This window comes from Semicossyphus pulcher, unplaced genomic scaffold (assembly GCF_022749685.1).
Source record: "Semicossyphus pulcher isolate SPU_LCO1_2020_fin unplaced genomic scaffold, fSemPul1.0.p SCAF_21, whole genome shotgun sequence".
Lineage (NCBI taxonomy): Eukaryota > Metazoa > Chordata > Actinopteri > Labriformes > Labridae > Semicossyphus > Semicossyphus pulcher.
Window position 1 is genome coordinate 646,329 of NW_027211695.1, and position 16,617 is coordinate 662,945.

Genomic DNA, 16,617 nt, shown 5'->3' on the forward strand with positions numbered 1-16,617 from the left:
CACCGATCGGTCAGATCAGAGGTAACGCACCTGTTCGTCCCCAAGACTCTGAACACTCGACTCTCGTCTGTGATCTCTTGTGTTACCTGCAGAAAGAGATGAAACAGACAGGTGCATACATGAAATAGAGTCCGTCACAGACACATAAGCCTGACATACATTTTGTGACTCATCACCTCGTTGGAATGGAAGCTCTTCCCTTTAAGGCCATGCTTCCAGAAGGCGAGCACACTGTCCTGTAAGCACACTGTGACAACATGACGTGTCAATCAAACTGTCAGCAGGAGCATCAGGACCCATTCACTGTTTGTGTTAATGTGACTGTTTGTACCTAAAGTCTCGATGGGGAAGTCAAAGACCATCTCAGCAGCCAGCTCTTTGGATGGAAGTCCTCGCAGGTTCACAATCTTCACAGTTTCTGTCCAACAAATCAAGATGGAGTCAAAGTTTAGGAATCAGTGGGAACGACTTCTGGAGGTTCTGGAACATGTGTTCAAATGAACTTACTTCCTAATGCGATGAGAACGGTGTCTCTGTCCAGTTGTGTCACCTGTGCTGCCATGAGAGCTCCACTGTCTGCACACAGAGACAAAGACTATCAGTTAGCAAAGCTTCAGGCTGCAACAGAATCCTTGATGGGTCAAAGGTCGTCACTAAAAGTTCTTGTTGTTTCCACTGACAGGCTCAGATTGTTATTCTAAGTGTGTGACAACATCACAGAAAGGATCCCTACAGAGATAGACCTTTTTGTTACAGAGGGAGAGACCAAAAACAGCTGTTACGTCACGTTCTAAAAAGCCACCAGACTCCACTGACAGAAGCAGTGATTTTACCTGAAGGAAAACGTGAGCTCCAGGTCGAGCACTGCCTTGATTTTTGAGATTGTTTGTGTTATTATGTATTACACAAATATCATGTTAAATCCAAACTCACCCTTTAACACACCAAAGTCACTAAATATATTATACGAAGTAACCCATCGAGGCAGCAGCAGAGCAGCAGCTCCTGTGTCCTGTGAGGTAAAATCAGTGTTTTTCTGAATGGAGTCTGGTGTGTGTGCAGAGAGCGATGTAACGTCTGTGTGTGGTTAAAACAATCATCTTCCTCTGTAACAAAAAGGTCTATCTCTGTAGGGATCCTTTCTGTCATGTTGTCACACACTTAGAAGAACAATCTGAGCCTGTCAGTGGAAACAACAAGAACTTTTAGTGGACGACCTTTGACCCATCAAGGATTCTGTTGCAGCCATTACAGCCTGCTGAACACATCTACAATGTACTTATTTATGAACCCAAATTTGTAGATTTAAAAACACCAGAATTCCTCTTTAAGCTTTAAGCTTTAAGCCCAGCAGTCCATCCTACCTGGTGAAGAAATAGGTGAGCTGTTCAGCTCTATGATATCAAACTGCAGCTGCTGGCTGACGGGTTGTTTCCCGTTAGGACAGTCTCTCACTCCAACACACAGCTGGGGAAACTCATCCGTCACTAAAACCAGCAGCTCGAATATTGGCAGAGAGTCTGGTAGCTTGATTGGTATGTGCTGTGATGGAGACACAAACAGGAAGAGACAGAGAACGTGATTCATGCGGGGTTTTGATACTGGCATCTATAGCAGAGTGTTTGAATGGAAACAGGTACAAACCTTTAGATGCATGAACTTCTGCAGAGGCTCATACCACAGCAGTAGAACCAGACCAGATGGAGCAGCCGCACAGAGAAATGTACTGTCTGTGTATGGGTTCCTTGCTGCGAGAGAGAGAAGAAGAGATGGAGAGTATGTTGCTTTAAGGAATAAAACACAGAGCAATAAGAGTACATTCTGCATCACTCACCCACGCTACATCTCCTGCAGCCTTTAGTGTCGGGAATCTTCACAGATATGGCAAACTTTCTGTGGCTGAGAGAGGTTAAAGGTTAATGTCTGTTTTCCAAACAGGCTGAAAGGAAGCTGAGATAACGACATCATAATGCAGGTTCGTAAAAATCTGAATTCATGCTTCATCAGGTCCGTCTGCAAGACGACAAGAACACTACCTTAAAATGCTTGTTTTTTAAATGGAGTTTGGTTTGATCGTTTCTGATCTGTAATCTCAGGACTTTGGGAGATTCTCAAAGCTGAAGTGCTTTCATGACACATCAAATTCATGTCTCAACAGGTCTGTTAATGTCTTTGCGCTTTGCATTGAGTCCGAACAGCGTAAATGACGTCCTGTCCCACCTGGTGCTGATCCGCTCAGTGAAGCGGTTGGTGCCAAGAGACAGACTGCCGTGTCTCTTCTGCAGATGTCCTCTCTGCTCAAACAGAGCCGTCAGACTGTGCGAGTAAAGCTGGGAGGACTTTCCTGCAGGAGGGAGACGTTCTTAGAGCAGCAGAACACACAGAGAAATAAACCAACATTTTAAAGATGTTCGTTACCTGAGACAGACATCAGCACGTTGTTCATGACATACAGCCATGTGCACCTCTGAGGGAGCAGCTGTGGGTAGAAAGGAAAGTTCATGTATGATCACTTTAGTGTGGAGGGTGTTATGTTTAAAGAAGTGATGGTAAACAGATGGATAAGTCCTCCTCTTACCTTCTCTAGTGTATCTTCATGAAGTTCATTGAGGTTCAGGCTGTAGATGCCCTCCTCTGCCCCGAGGATGAGGTACTGATCTGAGCAGGACAAGCGTTTGTTAAAGGGAAAGTAAGTAAAACCTTTGCTGCACCGTGACTCAGAGAGACCTTAGTTCACATGCAGGGTAGTTATATTTTTGTTACTTGTACAACTGATATTTTGCAATGCTGACTTTTAAAAGATTTTCTGAATGCCATCAGTTTTCATTCACAAGGTTACAGTCAGATTAAAAGTCGATCTTTTGATTTAGCAGAGGTCCACTCTCAGGGTTACACTACATCCATTAGACTCTAATGGACGTAGTTTTTGCATCATATCTGTTATTTTCTCACCTCTTGTTGTGGGTAAAATCCAGGTGACAGCACAGTGGATTTGAAGAGGACAACCGTTGAAGACTTTGGAGAAGCAGGCTCCCATCTACAGCAGCAGCACAGCACGTTACACACAGATGATCTGACGGTGAGCCTTCAGTTCATGAATTACATTCTGCTTTACACTTTATTTTATATCTGCTACCTGCATTTCTCAGACCTTTAACATCATAAACAGTATCCATTCTTTCCAGTGCACAGTCTCACACACTGTGTCTGCCCTCTGCTGGTCTGTCCCTGCACTGCAGCCAGTGAGCAGCTTTTAAATGCCCCATCCTGGCTGCCCTCGTGCAGTGACTCTCGAGCTTTTTTGGCAGCAACATCTTTGCTAATTTTGAAGAGTTACAATAAGCGTCAAATGTATAACTTTATTTATACTTTAATTAAAAATCTTCCAAATGCAAAGACAAATTTGTTTTTGTTTCCAAAATAACGAATTCTGTTACAAAGTTTCCACAAGCACCTGATTATTGGAACATGATACAATAATCACTATTATTCATGGAACACTCATTACATAAATAATACGTCTTTAATGTCAGGCTTTGCTCATTGGTGATTTCAAATGAAAGCATGCAGTAACTGAGGTACGGAAGCCCTGAGCGGACATGCATACATTTTATTTACTCTGTTTTCCTGTGATAACGAGTCATTTCCGGTTGTTTTCTTGAGATCTCGACTTATTTATCTCGTTATCTCGAGATAACAGGCTTAGCTTTAGAGCCTTTAGATTAGCTTAAAGGACAACATTACACACTTGGATTGTAATAAATGTATATATTTTCTAAGAAGCTTACTGTTATGTACCAAAGACCTTAAATTACAAAGTAAAAAGGTTCTGGATTTCCAGTGGCTTTGAGGATTTTTATTTGGAGTTCCTCAAGGCAGCGTCCTGGGGCCTCTCTGGTTTCACTTTACCTGGTTTATTTTGTTTCTTAGCGTGTTTGTTTTGTTGTGTTCCCTTTTTACTTTTACTATACGAGTTGTGATCATCTGACGTTACGGTGCTGCAGTGTTGTTATCTTGAGATAACGAGATAAAAAAGTCGATATCTTGAAAAAAAGCACGGGGAAACAGAGTAAATAAATCATGTCCGCTTAGGGCTTCCGTACAGAGGTTTCCAAATACACTAAATATATATCAGGCTGAATTTTGTATACATGTGTATAAACTGAAGCATGTGACATCCAAACATGGATCAGCTATAAAACATCAGCTTGTTCATACTGCAGCTTGTTTCATGCCATGCAAAGTTGCCTGTCTTGTTAGTCATGTAGGTCAGCTTTTCTTGGAGGTCGCATGCTGTTAGATATCACACTTACATGGACTTGAGGGGTAGGGGGGAGTCCATGACAGGCAGCCCTCTAGAAATGTCAAAGGTTACACACAACAAAACACGGGGGATGATAAAAAATGTACATCAGATGAACTAAAACTCAAACTCTACAGACTTCATTCATTAGGACGTTATTAGGTTAGAAATTCACACACGATTACTGATGTTTGATACAACAAACAAGATGTCTGCGTGAACTCACAGAGTCCTCTGTCTTTTTCCTCAGAGTGCTCCATTCAGGTGATAGTGGCGTCTCTCTTTTTGGAGAGGTAACAGGGGTAGCCCTCCTCTTCTCTGCTGTTACACCGTCCCCCCCAGGCTGACTTGGGTTACTGCAGCGCTGTCTGATGTCCTGTGTCGCCGAGCACCTGGCCAATACTTGGTAAACACAGGAGACTTTGTAAGTCGAAGGCATCATCCCCGTTTCCCAACTTAATAATTTGCCCCACCTCAGTCGTACTTCTAGGCCCTGACTTGGTCAAACACTTGTCTCTTCTTACATTTAGCCCTACCACCTGGCCCTACCATTTTGCTCTTTCATTGGACCGTTCAATTGGACCTACTACTTTGCTTTACTGCTAGCCCTACCACTAGCTACCACTACCTGAGTCACCATTTGGCCAACCACCTGTCCCTTCTACGCGGCCTCCATACCACTTAACCCTACCTCTTGGTCCTTCCGCTTGGCCTTTTGGTTTGGCACCACCACTGTGCCATTTCACTGGGCCCTAGCACTTAGCTCTACCAAGCGGCCCTACCATTTTTCCTTTTAACTTGTCAGATCACTTTGCCCTTCTGCTTGGCCCTGTCGCTTTAGCACCATTTGATCCTACAACCTGACCCTACAACCTGAACCTACAACCTGGACCTATCTCTTGGCCTTTCCATTTGGCCCTACCACATTGCCCTACCAATTTTGCCAACCACTTTGCTCGGCCTTACCTGTTTGCCGTACTGTTAGCCCTACAGCTTGCCAAATCACTTGGTCCTGATGCTTAGCAGCACCACTTGACCCTACTACGTGGACCTACCTCTTGACCCTTTTATTTGGCCTTACAACTTGACCTCTTGACCAATCATGCCTATCACTTGGCCCTACCTGTTTGCCCTACTAATCCCGCCTACCACTTAGCCCTCTAAATTTACCCTGACACTTGGTCTACTGATTAGCCCTACTGATTGGCCCAAGCAATTGGCCCTACCTCTTAGTTTACGCACTAACGGGGAGGGTAGGTAGTTCCGTTTCTTTCAGAGCTCAGGGGTTGATGCTCATCAAACGGACTGTTTCAGATGCCAACTCCAAACAGAGCGGTAGAGGAAGACTCCCAGAGTGCTTTGCAAGCTGGGGCAGTGTCACATGAAGCATGAGAGCGGGAAAAGAAGCCCATATCTTTGCAAATACTTAAAAAATGAAGACGTAACGAGCGGTGCCCCTTTAAGCAGATCTATATATTTCATGCCCTCCTGCTTGTGGCCCCGTTATGGAGGCTGCTTGCCAGTAAAGGGCAGAACAATGGGCCTAAGTTGATTTGGACTCTCAGTTTAGACGTCAGACTTCGTCATGTGTTGGTCATGTTTGAGAGTTGTGAAGGATTGTTGGGTGTGATGGGTTGTACCTGTAGTGGAGGTGGAGTCAGCAGTGACGGCGGCGTCAGGTCCCAGCGTGCAGCTCGGTCTCAGCGTCAGGTCTCTGTCGTCTGTGTTTGGACTCAAAGAGCTGAAGGCTGGCAGGGAGGCCGTGCACGGGCTGAACAAGCCACTCTTTTTACCGCCCTGAAAACACAAACACATTCAGAGAGTAGCTGTTACCTCTGGCTAACATGCTAACTGGATTTTAAAGGAATTTAAACCCTGGGGCAACAACTGGGGCAAGAAGAGGGCCAGCTATAGAGCTGAAGTGGGCTCAGATATGGTTACACCATGTGTTCCCATGAAGCAGTGTGAAGCGTGTACAAGCTTAAACCTTGGACTGAATCAGCAAAGCAAAGTGCAGTTGTACTGTAACACTCACATCAGTAGATGGCGCCCTCTTTATGGTTAAACTCCTGGAAGAGAAGGAAGCAAACGTGTCCCGGTCAGGCTCTGAAGAGTCTCAGAATCGAGAGATATGAAACTTTAAGCATCACAACAACAAGCTGGACAACACAGGCGGATGCTGACGATGCTGCGTGCAGACTAACAGCAGCACACGGACAAAAAACTGAAAGAAAACTCCACAAAAAGCCGACAAAAAAAAAGCTACAAAGCTGAGAACCAGCGGGACGGCTCGGTTCATGGAGGACTCGGGGGTTTGGGGTTAGCGGAGAGCAAACACAAACCCACTGACTCAGCATTAGCGGATATTCACATCATCACAGGCAGTTTATTCCAGGTGAAGTCATGTGGGAGGGGGGTGGGAGAGGGGGGGCACACTGCTGTTAGAGAGGCTGGGGTGGCGGGCGTGACCTACCTGAGCTGCAGAGCTTGTTCCACACATTCCAACAGGCTCCTGCAACAGGAACACCTGCTGTTTATCTCACTATGGGCCTGAGAGCTCGCTGTGTCTGAAGCTCCAGCACACTGCTGAGACTCATTTCTCAGACTCAGTTCTTAAACTTTCAGAAATCATGTGAGTCCAACGTGTTTGGATAAGAGATCAATAAAGACTAACCAATCAGGTAACACTAATGTCATGTTTGTGAAGAAGAGGTTTAAGGTGTTTTATTGACTGTAAATGTTCCCTAAATGTGTCTCTGGAAGTAAAGAAGCTCAGCTCCTCTTATGATGAACAGAGTAATAACATGTTTGGATGCGTGACCGCTCAGGGCCTTTGTGTGCAGTGAGTACAGTGTGTTGTATGACAGAGGTACATTGATGATGATCAGAGAGAGGCATCATGTACATCTGTCACAGCTCATCACATACAGTCCTAACTACAGAGGAGTGAAGGACAAACAGAGGTCTTACGGTGAGCTGTCTTCTTCTCCGGACAGACTCCAGTCGTCGTCATAAGAGCCCTGCTGCAGGAGGAACCAGGACACGGCCATGTTAGTAACAGCTTTATATTCATGTTCTGCAGCAGTGACACAGAGAAGGAGCTTTACCAGGTCAGGATACGGCTCGGTCACTTTCCTCAGGGGAGGCCCGAACTTCACCTGGTCGACTGCAGAGAAACCAGAGGACAGAAAGTTAATTAACAGAGTATTCTTTCTGCCTGTGTGTTTGTGTACCCCCCGTGTTTCCTCCCCTGCAGAGGCTGGGTTTGATCACAAGGTGCGCACACCTGCTTCTGATACGAAGATAAACTTTTGTGAGCCTACGAGGGGTTAAAACCTGCAGATGAGACATTTTCAGTTCGATTCTGCAGCCTCTGAACCTTCTTCTTCTTCTTCTCATGGTTTGACTGAGGTGTGTTATCAGGAGGAAGCGAGCATAACCGCAGAGAACCTGAGCTGCCTCACAGTTTGACTGTGAAGAGCAACCAGTGACACAGAAAGCAGAAGTTTGTCCCTCGCTTCAGTTTGTTCTCATGGTGTTTCTGACTTCCTGCATCCAAACTGTGCTCGTCTTTTTAAAGCTTGTTTTTCTTTCTGTAACTCTTCCTGAGACAGAAGGAGCAGAACATGTAGAGTGTTATATTGTTTACTACAGAAGACTTTCTTCAGACTTCTCTGAGACGTGAAACATGTCTGCAGTCAGAGCCTCCCTCACAGTGAGCATGAAGAGGCCTCTCTGGTCCTCTCACATCCACAGACTCTTTGTTGTTGATGCTGCGGCTGATTTAAAGACACTTCCCCAAACATGTTATTTACATCTCCATGACGCTTCCTGTGTTTCCTGTTGCTTCTGCAAACTGCCAGCTTCCTTCCCTTCACTCATAACGACTTAATAAAGCCTGCAAGTCATCAGAGGATATTTAACATGTCTGACAGAGACGAGGAAGTGTTGTCATGGCTGGTGACATTCGTCCCTCTCTCTTTTCTTTATTTGTGTTTTAGTTTTGGTGCGTTATAATAAAAGGAGATGAGGGGAAGGAGCAAAGAACATTATACTTCTTCAGACAAACTGTTTTGTGCTGAATTTTGCAGCATATTCATATTTCTGTTGTTAATGATTTTTGCAGAATCTTTAACTTTTAGCAGCACGTAGCCTCCTGCTAGCCTCCAATGCAGCACAGATCAGGCTGTGTTGTTAAAATGAAAGTAATTTTATTTGTTTTCTGGAGATCTCGACTTACTGATCTCGTTATCTCGAGATATCAAAGCTGGTTTTCTCGTGATAACAGGATCATTTAGTGTCGATGTAGAAAACAGAGCCACAGGCTGCTCTCTGTGATGCAGAGCAGGATGATGAGATGATGAGATGATGAGATGATGAGATGAGCCACGTTCAGCCTGTTTCTGTGTTTGATTTGAGGAGATACGAGATCATCTGTTGTTTCTTTAAGATGTTTTTTTCCTTTCATGCTTTATTGAGAGGACAGCGGAAAGTGTTGGAAACAGGAAGAGAGCGGGGATGACACGCGGCCGAGGGCCGGAGTCGAACCCAGGACCGCATTGAGGACTAGAGCCTCTGTACAAGGCCGCCGATTTAACCGCTGAGCTGAAGCGGCGGCGGGATACGAGGTCATCTGACATGACGGTGAGACAGCTTTGTTATCTCGACATAACAAGATAAATAATATGACTTCATTGTTCTCAGTCACAGCGTGCTGTCGTTGTCGTTGTGGGTGAAGTTAACGAGCAAAGAAACATTCGTCAGTTTGATCACAACTTTGGTCCAAACTGAAGATTCTCCACAGGATTTAAATAGACGACGTTTGTTTCAGACTTTGGTCCTGCAGAATTCATTTGTAGACTTTGGACAGCAGAGCCGGCTGTCGCTGCCGTCACCATGAGGACGCATGATGTTAGATCCAATATGGCGACAGTGTCCAAGTCATTGATGCCAGTACTGACACATGCACTCACGTTTCCCCTATAAACCAGAGAGTGTCTCCTGCAGTTGTTCATATTTTTCTACATAAATCTTTCATTTGATGAACACACTCCCTCAAGGAAGTTACACCTGAGCAAATTCAATCCCTGCTCATGTTTCTCTCTTGCAAATTTGATCAATCTTCATATTTTCCTCATGTGCATCGTAATGTGCGTCACAAACTCACGTCTTTGATATTCAGAGTAATGACTGACTGAGGTCTGTGATGTTGTACATCTGACGGTATGTCTCTCATCAGTGCTTTCAAACTGCCACAGCGACCGTGTGACGAGTTAACCGACGCAAACGTGATAAATAACGAGGAGATTCTCGCTGCACGCAGACGGACAGGTGCACCGAGAAACAAGCATTTAGTTTCCTTCTGACACTGAGATCGACCGGAAGTGATGTCAGAGGACAAACAGCTCGCTCAGCCAATCAGGGGCATCGGACTGGGTCCACAGAGACTGATGTGAGAAGGGCCCAAAGATAAAACAATGAATAGGCGTCGGTGCAGGTAGCAGAGGATGCCTCGTACGGGGCCTCTGCAGCAGCTTTACTGGACTGTTTGTCTCAGTTGCTCACAGAGAACGTGTCGACCAATCACAGAAAGAGCTGCGAGATCCTGCAGAGGCCGAACATAAAGATTTGCAACAGTTAAAGATCGTGATGAAAGAGCAAACCTGGCCTCGTGTCTGATTTGCTCTTTAGTTGACCCTGTGGTTCTGGTACTCGGTGCTGCACATGTTTGGTCAGTCTCGATTCCCAGCTGTGTCTCAGCCTGTCAGCAGCGGTCGTAGCAGCAGTAACAGCTGTTGCAGAGCTGCTCTTCAGACCCCGTGTTGGTCAAACTGAGGTGCAGGTGTTACAAGTGTTTGTGGTTAGTGCGTCTATGAGTAACACTCTGCATGTGAGGGAAACTGAGGTGAGCGTCAGATTGATTTTTGATCCGGTGTCTGGTCGAGTGTGAAGCCAGAGGCTCGCACCACAAACACCACAACACGCCTGCTGCCAGCCGAGCGGCGTGAAGTCACACAGACGGCCTCTGTGTGTCTCACGGCTCAGGCATGTTCTCTGTGCCATCCTCTGACGCAGCCTCCGTCCCACACGTGTGGACGAGCTACAGGACGAAGGACCACTGAGACACTTTTGTCCCCGTTCACATTATGGAGATTACAGCAGAGAATGGAGGAGCCACGGCGCACAATGAAGCCTCTCTTCAGACAGCACAACCAGCGTACAGTACACTCAGACATGCACGCAGACACGCAGCGAGAGCACATGCAGAGAGTCAGACACAAGCTGGAGAGGCTCCACGATGATTTATAGGTTTGCATTTAGTGTCTTTAATCCTGGGGTCTGTTTGTACATGTTTGGGGTCTAAACATCTTAAAGCAGGGGGGGCCAGCCCTGCTCCTGCAGAGCTACCTTCTTTCTCTGCACTCTAACACACCTGACTCTAATGTTTCGCTCGTTACCGATCCCCTGAGACGCTTCAGCTGGTTGATAACGAGCAGATCATTCAGATCAGGTGTGTTAGAGTGCGGAGAGACCTAAACCATGCAGACAGGTAGCTCTGCAGGAGCAGGGTTGGCCACACCTGTCTGAAAGGCTCAAAATTAAAGAGTAAGATGGTTTTAAAACCACAAACAGACGTCACGTCGCTCTCTGCAAAGCCACCAGACTGATTAAAACATCATTTTACCCCTCAAAGAGGGACATACAGGAGATGCTGGTCTACTGGTCCATGAAAACATAAGTTCATATCAACAACTGAGTACAGAGAGAAAGATAAACTCTTCCTGTCTCTGAACACCTGTCTGATCTGAGCCAGTCACGATGTGTGTCACGTCTGTGTGTCAGGTAAACAGACGGACACAGGACACGTTCAGCTGCACAAACAAAAGCCAAAGTTTCCCCCAAATGTGAGTGTGTTCCTGTAAGGTGTGTGTGTGTGTGTGTGTGTGTGTGTGTGTGTGTGTGTGTCCTCACATTGTTCCTCAGAATGCGTCCTCTCTGCTGGCAGGTGTTTCCCTGCTGACTGGATCTTGTCTGGACCGACTTCCCCGACCTGTCGACACATCACATGTGCATGACGCACCAACAACACTGAGGCGACCTCGTCTCATCAAACACAGGAGAACCCTTCATGTTGAACTCTGGATGTAAAGGATTACACTGTAAGAGTAAACATGGCTGACCTCCAGCTCCATGTCGTCCATGCTGAGCGTGTGCGTGTTGTGCAGCTCGGGGTTGTTGGCCGTGTCCAGCAGCTCGATCACCAGGTTCCGGGTCAGCAGCTGCGTCACAAACGGGTGCTGAGGAACAGATTAAAGATGGCGTATAGATCATCACGCAGAAAGCTGCAGGAGAACTACACTTTACTGCTACTATACAAGTTTGAATATTTCAGAGCACACGTCTCAGTGTAACCAGACGTCCACGGTCGGCTCCGGTTGTAACTCCTGATTTTCCTGGCTGACGGTCGCTTTCCTTTTCAGACTGTTTGCTTCATCTGAGCGTCGAGTTTGTTTCTTCTTCTTTGGATTTTCACTTCTCTGCTAACATCTTCTGTTTGGTGCTTCAACTAATTTTGATTTTATTTTCTATCAGTCGATTGTTTTGTTCACAGAAAGCAGAAAACAGTGCAAACATCACAGGTGACGTGGAAGGTGAGGGGACGTCTCGATCCAAAAAACGACATCAGAAGCTTCGATCAGTTTCACAAAAATATCTGTGAAAGGACTTTTATGATTCAGAGCTGCAATAATAATCGACTCGTTGTGAGCTGATGCGTCTCAAACAAGTTTTATAATCAATGAATCGAGGAGAAGAGGTGTAACTCCTCCTCCTCCTCCTCCTCCTCCTCCTCCTCCTCCTCCTCCTCCTCCTCGTTCCCTCGTGGCTCCTCGTGTCGCTCTTGTTTTCCCTTTGATATTCTGTTACCTGGATTTGTTTCAATGTTTTTGCTCTGCATCCTCAACCTTTGGTTCACCACAAACTGTGACATTTTATTTTATATTTAATATTTACCCCTTTAAATGGAGCCTCCAATAGTTTTACACTTCTGTACTCGTATAACCAGAGTGACAATACACTTTGGAATCGTGAATCTGGAAGGTTTCTAAAACATTTTTTGTACAAAATAGTCTTTTATTGCTGTTTATATTTATGTGTGTGTATATCTTCTCTTTTAATTAGATTTTTAAACTGACATAAAGTAATAAAAATCAGACGCATGAGGTGCAGCTGATGATCAAAGGGAACTTTCTCCTCTTCTGCCGTCGGACCTTCTCCACCTGTCTCACCTGACGGGTGACCTTTTGTTCTGAAGGATTTATGGACGTGTTACAGAAGTGTCAGTGAGCCTGAACGTGTGTTTGTGTTGATGTGACCCTGAGCAGCAGTGACGTGACCTCTGTCACAGACTGCGTCAGTCAGGTGACGGAGAAACGAACACATTACAGCAAACTAACGTAGAGAGTCTGCTGAGCAGCTCTGGTCTGAGTCTGGTGAGAGAGAGAGTCACACTTCCTCTAAAAATAGGGCATACTGCATTTATGAATAGTGCATGTCTGATGATGTGAACGAAGACGGATGACGAGTTAGCGACAGTTCATTAATGACGAGCTATAACGAGCGAGCTAACCTGCAGCAGAGTCTCAGCTGACGGCCTTTTACGAGGGTTCTTAATGAGAGCCATCTTCACAAAGCTCTGGAAACCTGCAGACCTGCACAGAGGAGAAATATATTATAGATAAAGAATAAAGTGATGAGTTTACAGAGAGGAAAACAAACACAGGCGGTCAAACTCACCACTTGGTTTTGTCCTTTAGGCGAGGAGGCTGGAAGCTGCTCTTGGACATCAACATCAGCGCTCTGAAACATCGATTTAAACGTCACACGGCCTGAAAATGTCTCAAAGATTTATATGAAGGAATGACCCGGAAAAAGTCTGCTCGTTAAATCTGTCTGAGCTGCTGACTGACCTCATCGGGTGGAGGTCGAACATGGGCGGTTGGAGCTCGGCCAGCTCGATGGCAGTGATGCCGACGGCCCAGATATCACACAGGTGGTTGTAGCCGCCCTTCTTCTCCACTGCAGCCACCTCAGGAGCCATCCTGGTCACATGACGGGAAGAGGAGAGGAGGTTCAGAGTTCAGCTTTAGAGTCTTTAGCTTAAAGGACAATATTACAAATTATAGTGAAACGAAGTTTACTATTATGCACCAAAGACCTTAAATTAAATAGTAAGAAGGTTATTGGATCAGGATTTCCTGCAGCTTTAATGATTTATATTTGGAGTTCCTCAGGGCAGCGTCCTGGGGCCCCTCTGGTTTCACTTTCCGGGTTGTTTTCTATTTTGTTTCTTTGCATTTTAGTCTGTTGTTTTATTGTGTTCGCTTTTTACTGAGGGTAAGATTTATTACAGATTATCTTTTATTTCTTAAACCTGCACGTCACCAGCCCTCTGTGCAGGAACTACAGATGAGAATTGGCTTTCAGCAAAATCTGGTACAATCGTTTCCCTTCGAACCTTCTTAATAAACAATGAAGTAAAATAACATAAACTAAATACACTGCAGATGATGCGCTATTATACACATACATTTGGTGTGTCAGTGGGGAGTAATAGAAACAGATGTATAAAGCCATTTGTAGCTACTAAGAATAGTAAAACATCCAAACAAAAGTATGTGACTCTGCAGAAACGCTCACAGGCTGAACATGTGTGTTACTGTAAACAGGTTTTAGTGAGGTGAGGTTCATTTATCTTACCAGTACGGAGTTCCGATGAAAGATTTCCTTTTGGCGACGGAGGCGCTGATCTCTGCTGCAACTCCAAAATCAGCTGAACACAGAGAAGAGACGGACAGACGGTCAAACAGCTGCTGAGGGTGAATCACATAAATGATCACTTGATGATTTTGAGTTGTTGAAACGGTGCTGCAGATACGGATCAGCACTGACCCAGTTTAACGTCTCCTCTCTCTGTCAGAAGGATGTTTGCTCCCTGCACAGAGAACACACACACACACACACACACACACACACTGATATAGCCTTGTGTTCACATGATAAATCACACTATACTGATGCATGATCACAAATACACAGCAGCTATACCTTTATGTCTCTGTGCATTTTGCCGGTTTCGTGCAGGTGATACAAACCCTGAAAATACAGAACGAAAACAAGATTAATTTAGAGCAGATTTTATTTTGAGCATCTTCAACGTTTTCTATAAAAGTGTTGTGGACATTTAGACCCCAGGTGTACTGTGTGTTAGTGCCAGGTAGTTATATTGTATAAAATACAATGTTTGTTAAATATATTTATGTGAGCGATATACAAACAAAAAATAAAGTCTACTAGTAAACTTTGACACAGCATCCCTCTGAAACAGTCGAGCCACCTTTTCAGCCCTGTGATGAGCTAATGTTCCCCTTCATTAACTCTAAAATGATAACTTAACTTATTATTTCCATTAAAGTGCAAACAGAATAAAGATATTATGGTTTAGTCAGTAAAGCTGAATGTTCAAACTATTTATCAGTTATTTAACATTTTCCATTGTTTATCCATTAGCTTATTTTTAGCCGCTTATCTGCTAGCCTAGTTTAAGCTAACCATTTCAAAAGTTCATCCATAACTTTAAACAAACTTTTCAACTGTTTATCCATTAGGCTGCTTCCGATAGCTATTTCAAATATTCATTCATTAGCCTAAAGTTTAAGCTAACTATTTCAGTTGTCTATCCATAAGCTAACTTTTTCCAACATTAATTTGTCTAGTTTAAGCTAACTATCTGAAAATGTTATCCAGCTTTACCTTAATTAGCTTTAGCTAACTATTTTAACTGCTCATCGATTACTTTAGGCTAACTATTTCAAACATTTATTTATTTATTAGCCGAGTTTAAGCTATTTCAATTGTTTATCAATTACTTCAAGCTAACTTTTTCAACCATTCATCCATTACTTAAATTTTACTATTTCAATGTATTTTATTTTAAGCTAACTATTTGAAAAGTGTAGTTTTGCTCTAATCTAGTCTAATTATTTCGTCCATTCACCCTTTACTAAAACTATTTCAAACATTTATACATTAGCCTTCTTGTAGCTAACTATTTCGAGTTCTTTTTTAGGCTACATTCACTCAAGCTACTTCAAAAGTTTATCTACTAGCTTCAGCTAACAATTTTAAAAGTGTATCCATTAATTTAAGCTAGCTACTCCAACATGTATTTATTAGTCTATACTTAAACAATTATTAAAAAAAGTTTGACCGTTAGCTTACTTACTATTTCAGCCGTTTATCCGTTAGCTTTAGCTTAGCACTTCGACCATTTACTCTTTAGCTTTAGGTTTATTTAAATCCCCTTTACAGTCTATTTAATATTATAGTGCTATATTGACTGAAAAATGTAGCCAGTTTGTTTCCAGCATCTCATACAGCCGTCATATTACATCAAAGTAGGTCTGTTTAACAAACTGATGAAAACCACACCCATAAAATACTCTGCCAGTGATTGACAGCTTTAGAGGCCCAGTATAACCAGAGGCTTAAAGGTGAGAGCTGCTTCTGATGAACACCTGTGACAGCAGATCTTCATGTTATAGATCCAGAAACCCCAGAAGCTGTAAGTAAGTCAGTTGTTGAGAATTTGGAATCGATCCACCTGTCGCCACAGTGAACGCCCGCAGGCCTTTGGGTAAAAATAAAAACACTGCTTGGCGTCCTCGCTGACGGGAGTCGTCCCGAGGCCGTCGTTTAAATAAGATGCAAATGTGACCAAGATAAACGGAGGAAGTGCTTCAGAGAAATATGTTGCCGAGTTAGCACCACAAAGCCAAACACGGCGTGTTTATATCGGCTGTTTCCGTGACTTCTTTCTCTTTAAGGCAGATTTGTTGTTGTCTTCAAACCTGATCATCCAGTGAAAGCTTACAGTGAGCAGATCACTCGCTAACTAAATACAGACAGTCCGGACTGTTCTGTGTGGACCCTGTTATGCAGTTAGCAGTACAGTATATTTAGTGGTCTGGCGAGGTTAAATACGATTTAGCTCCTCTGCTGCTGGAAAAACACATGAGTCACTCAGTCAGCAGAGATCTCACAAAGCAACAAGCTGCCTTCACACAGAAGCTCTTACCTGCAGGGTTTCTCTGCACACGTACGCGATCTGTTTCTCCTTTAGTGGGCCCGTCACTGTGAAGAGCACTTTGATTAATAACTCACAGACTTCAAACAGAGAAAGAAGAGAAGACACGCTTTCTAAGAATAGAGCAGAATCGGCTCCTCAGAGTCGATTGTGCTGAAAGCAGGTCTGT

At 44.2% G+C, this 16,617-nt stretch overlaps 1 protein-coding gene across 1 annotated transcript in view; it reads right to left on the reverse strand.

Moving 5' to 3' along the window:
- The window catches only part of map4k2 (mitogen-activated protein kinase kinase kinase kinase 2), a 33,906-nt gene that overhangs the window by 3,264 nt on the left and 14,025 nt on the right, over window positions 1-16,617 (reverse strand). The window contains exons 5-31 of the mRNA XM_069671999.1: window positions 16,440-16,495; window positions 14,411-14,458; window positions 14,255-14,297; window positions 14,063-14,135; window positions 13,273-13,404; window positions 13,100-13,162; window positions 12,933-13,014; window positions 11,485-11,601; window positions 11,276-11,354; window positions 7,411-7,469; window positions 7,274-7,326; window positions 6,777-6,815; window positions 6,339-6,372; window positions 5,944-6,100; window positions 4,530-4,705; window positions 4,314-4,355; window positions 2,953-3,037; window positions 2,579-2,658; window positions 2,419-2,479; window positions 2,221-2,344; window positions 1,835-1,899; window positions 1,645-1,748; window positions 1,365-1,542; window positions 508-576; window positions 332-418; window positions 177-247; window positions 31-86 (exon numbers count right to left, since the gene is read on the reverse strand). Coding sequence (XP_069528100.1) covers window positions 31-86; window positions 177-247; window positions 332-418; window positions 508-576; window positions 1,365-1,542; window positions 1,645-1,748; window positions 1,835-1,899; window positions 2,221-2,344; window positions 2,419-2,479; window positions 2,579-2,658; window positions 2,953-3,037; window positions 4,314-4,355; window positions 4,530-4,705; window positions 5,944-6,100; window positions 6,339-6,372; window positions 6,777-6,815; window positions 7,274-7,326; window positions 7,411-7,469; window positions 11,276-11,354; window positions 11,485-11,601; window positions 12,933-13,014; window positions 13,100-13,162; window positions 13,273-13,404; window positions 14,063-14,135; window positions 14,255-14,297; window positions 14,411-14,458; window positions 16,440-16,495 — 2,233 coding nt within the window. The remainder of the gene's footprint in view (window positions 1-30; window positions 87-176; window positions 248-331; window positions 419-507; window positions 577-1,364; window positions 1,543-1,644; window positions 1,749-1,834; window positions 1,900-2,220; window positions 2,345-2,418; window positions 2,480-2,578; window positions 2,659-2,952; window positions 3,038-4,313; window positions 4,356-4,529; window positions 4,706-5,943; window positions 6,101-6,338; window positions 6,373-6,776; window positions 6,816-7,273; window positions 7,327-7,410; window positions 7,470-11,275; window positions 11,355-11,484; window positions 11,602-12,932; window positions 13,015-13,099; window positions 13,163-13,272; window positions 13,405-14,062; window positions 14,136-14,254; window positions 14,298-14,410; window positions 14,459-16,439; window positions 16,496-16,617) is intronic.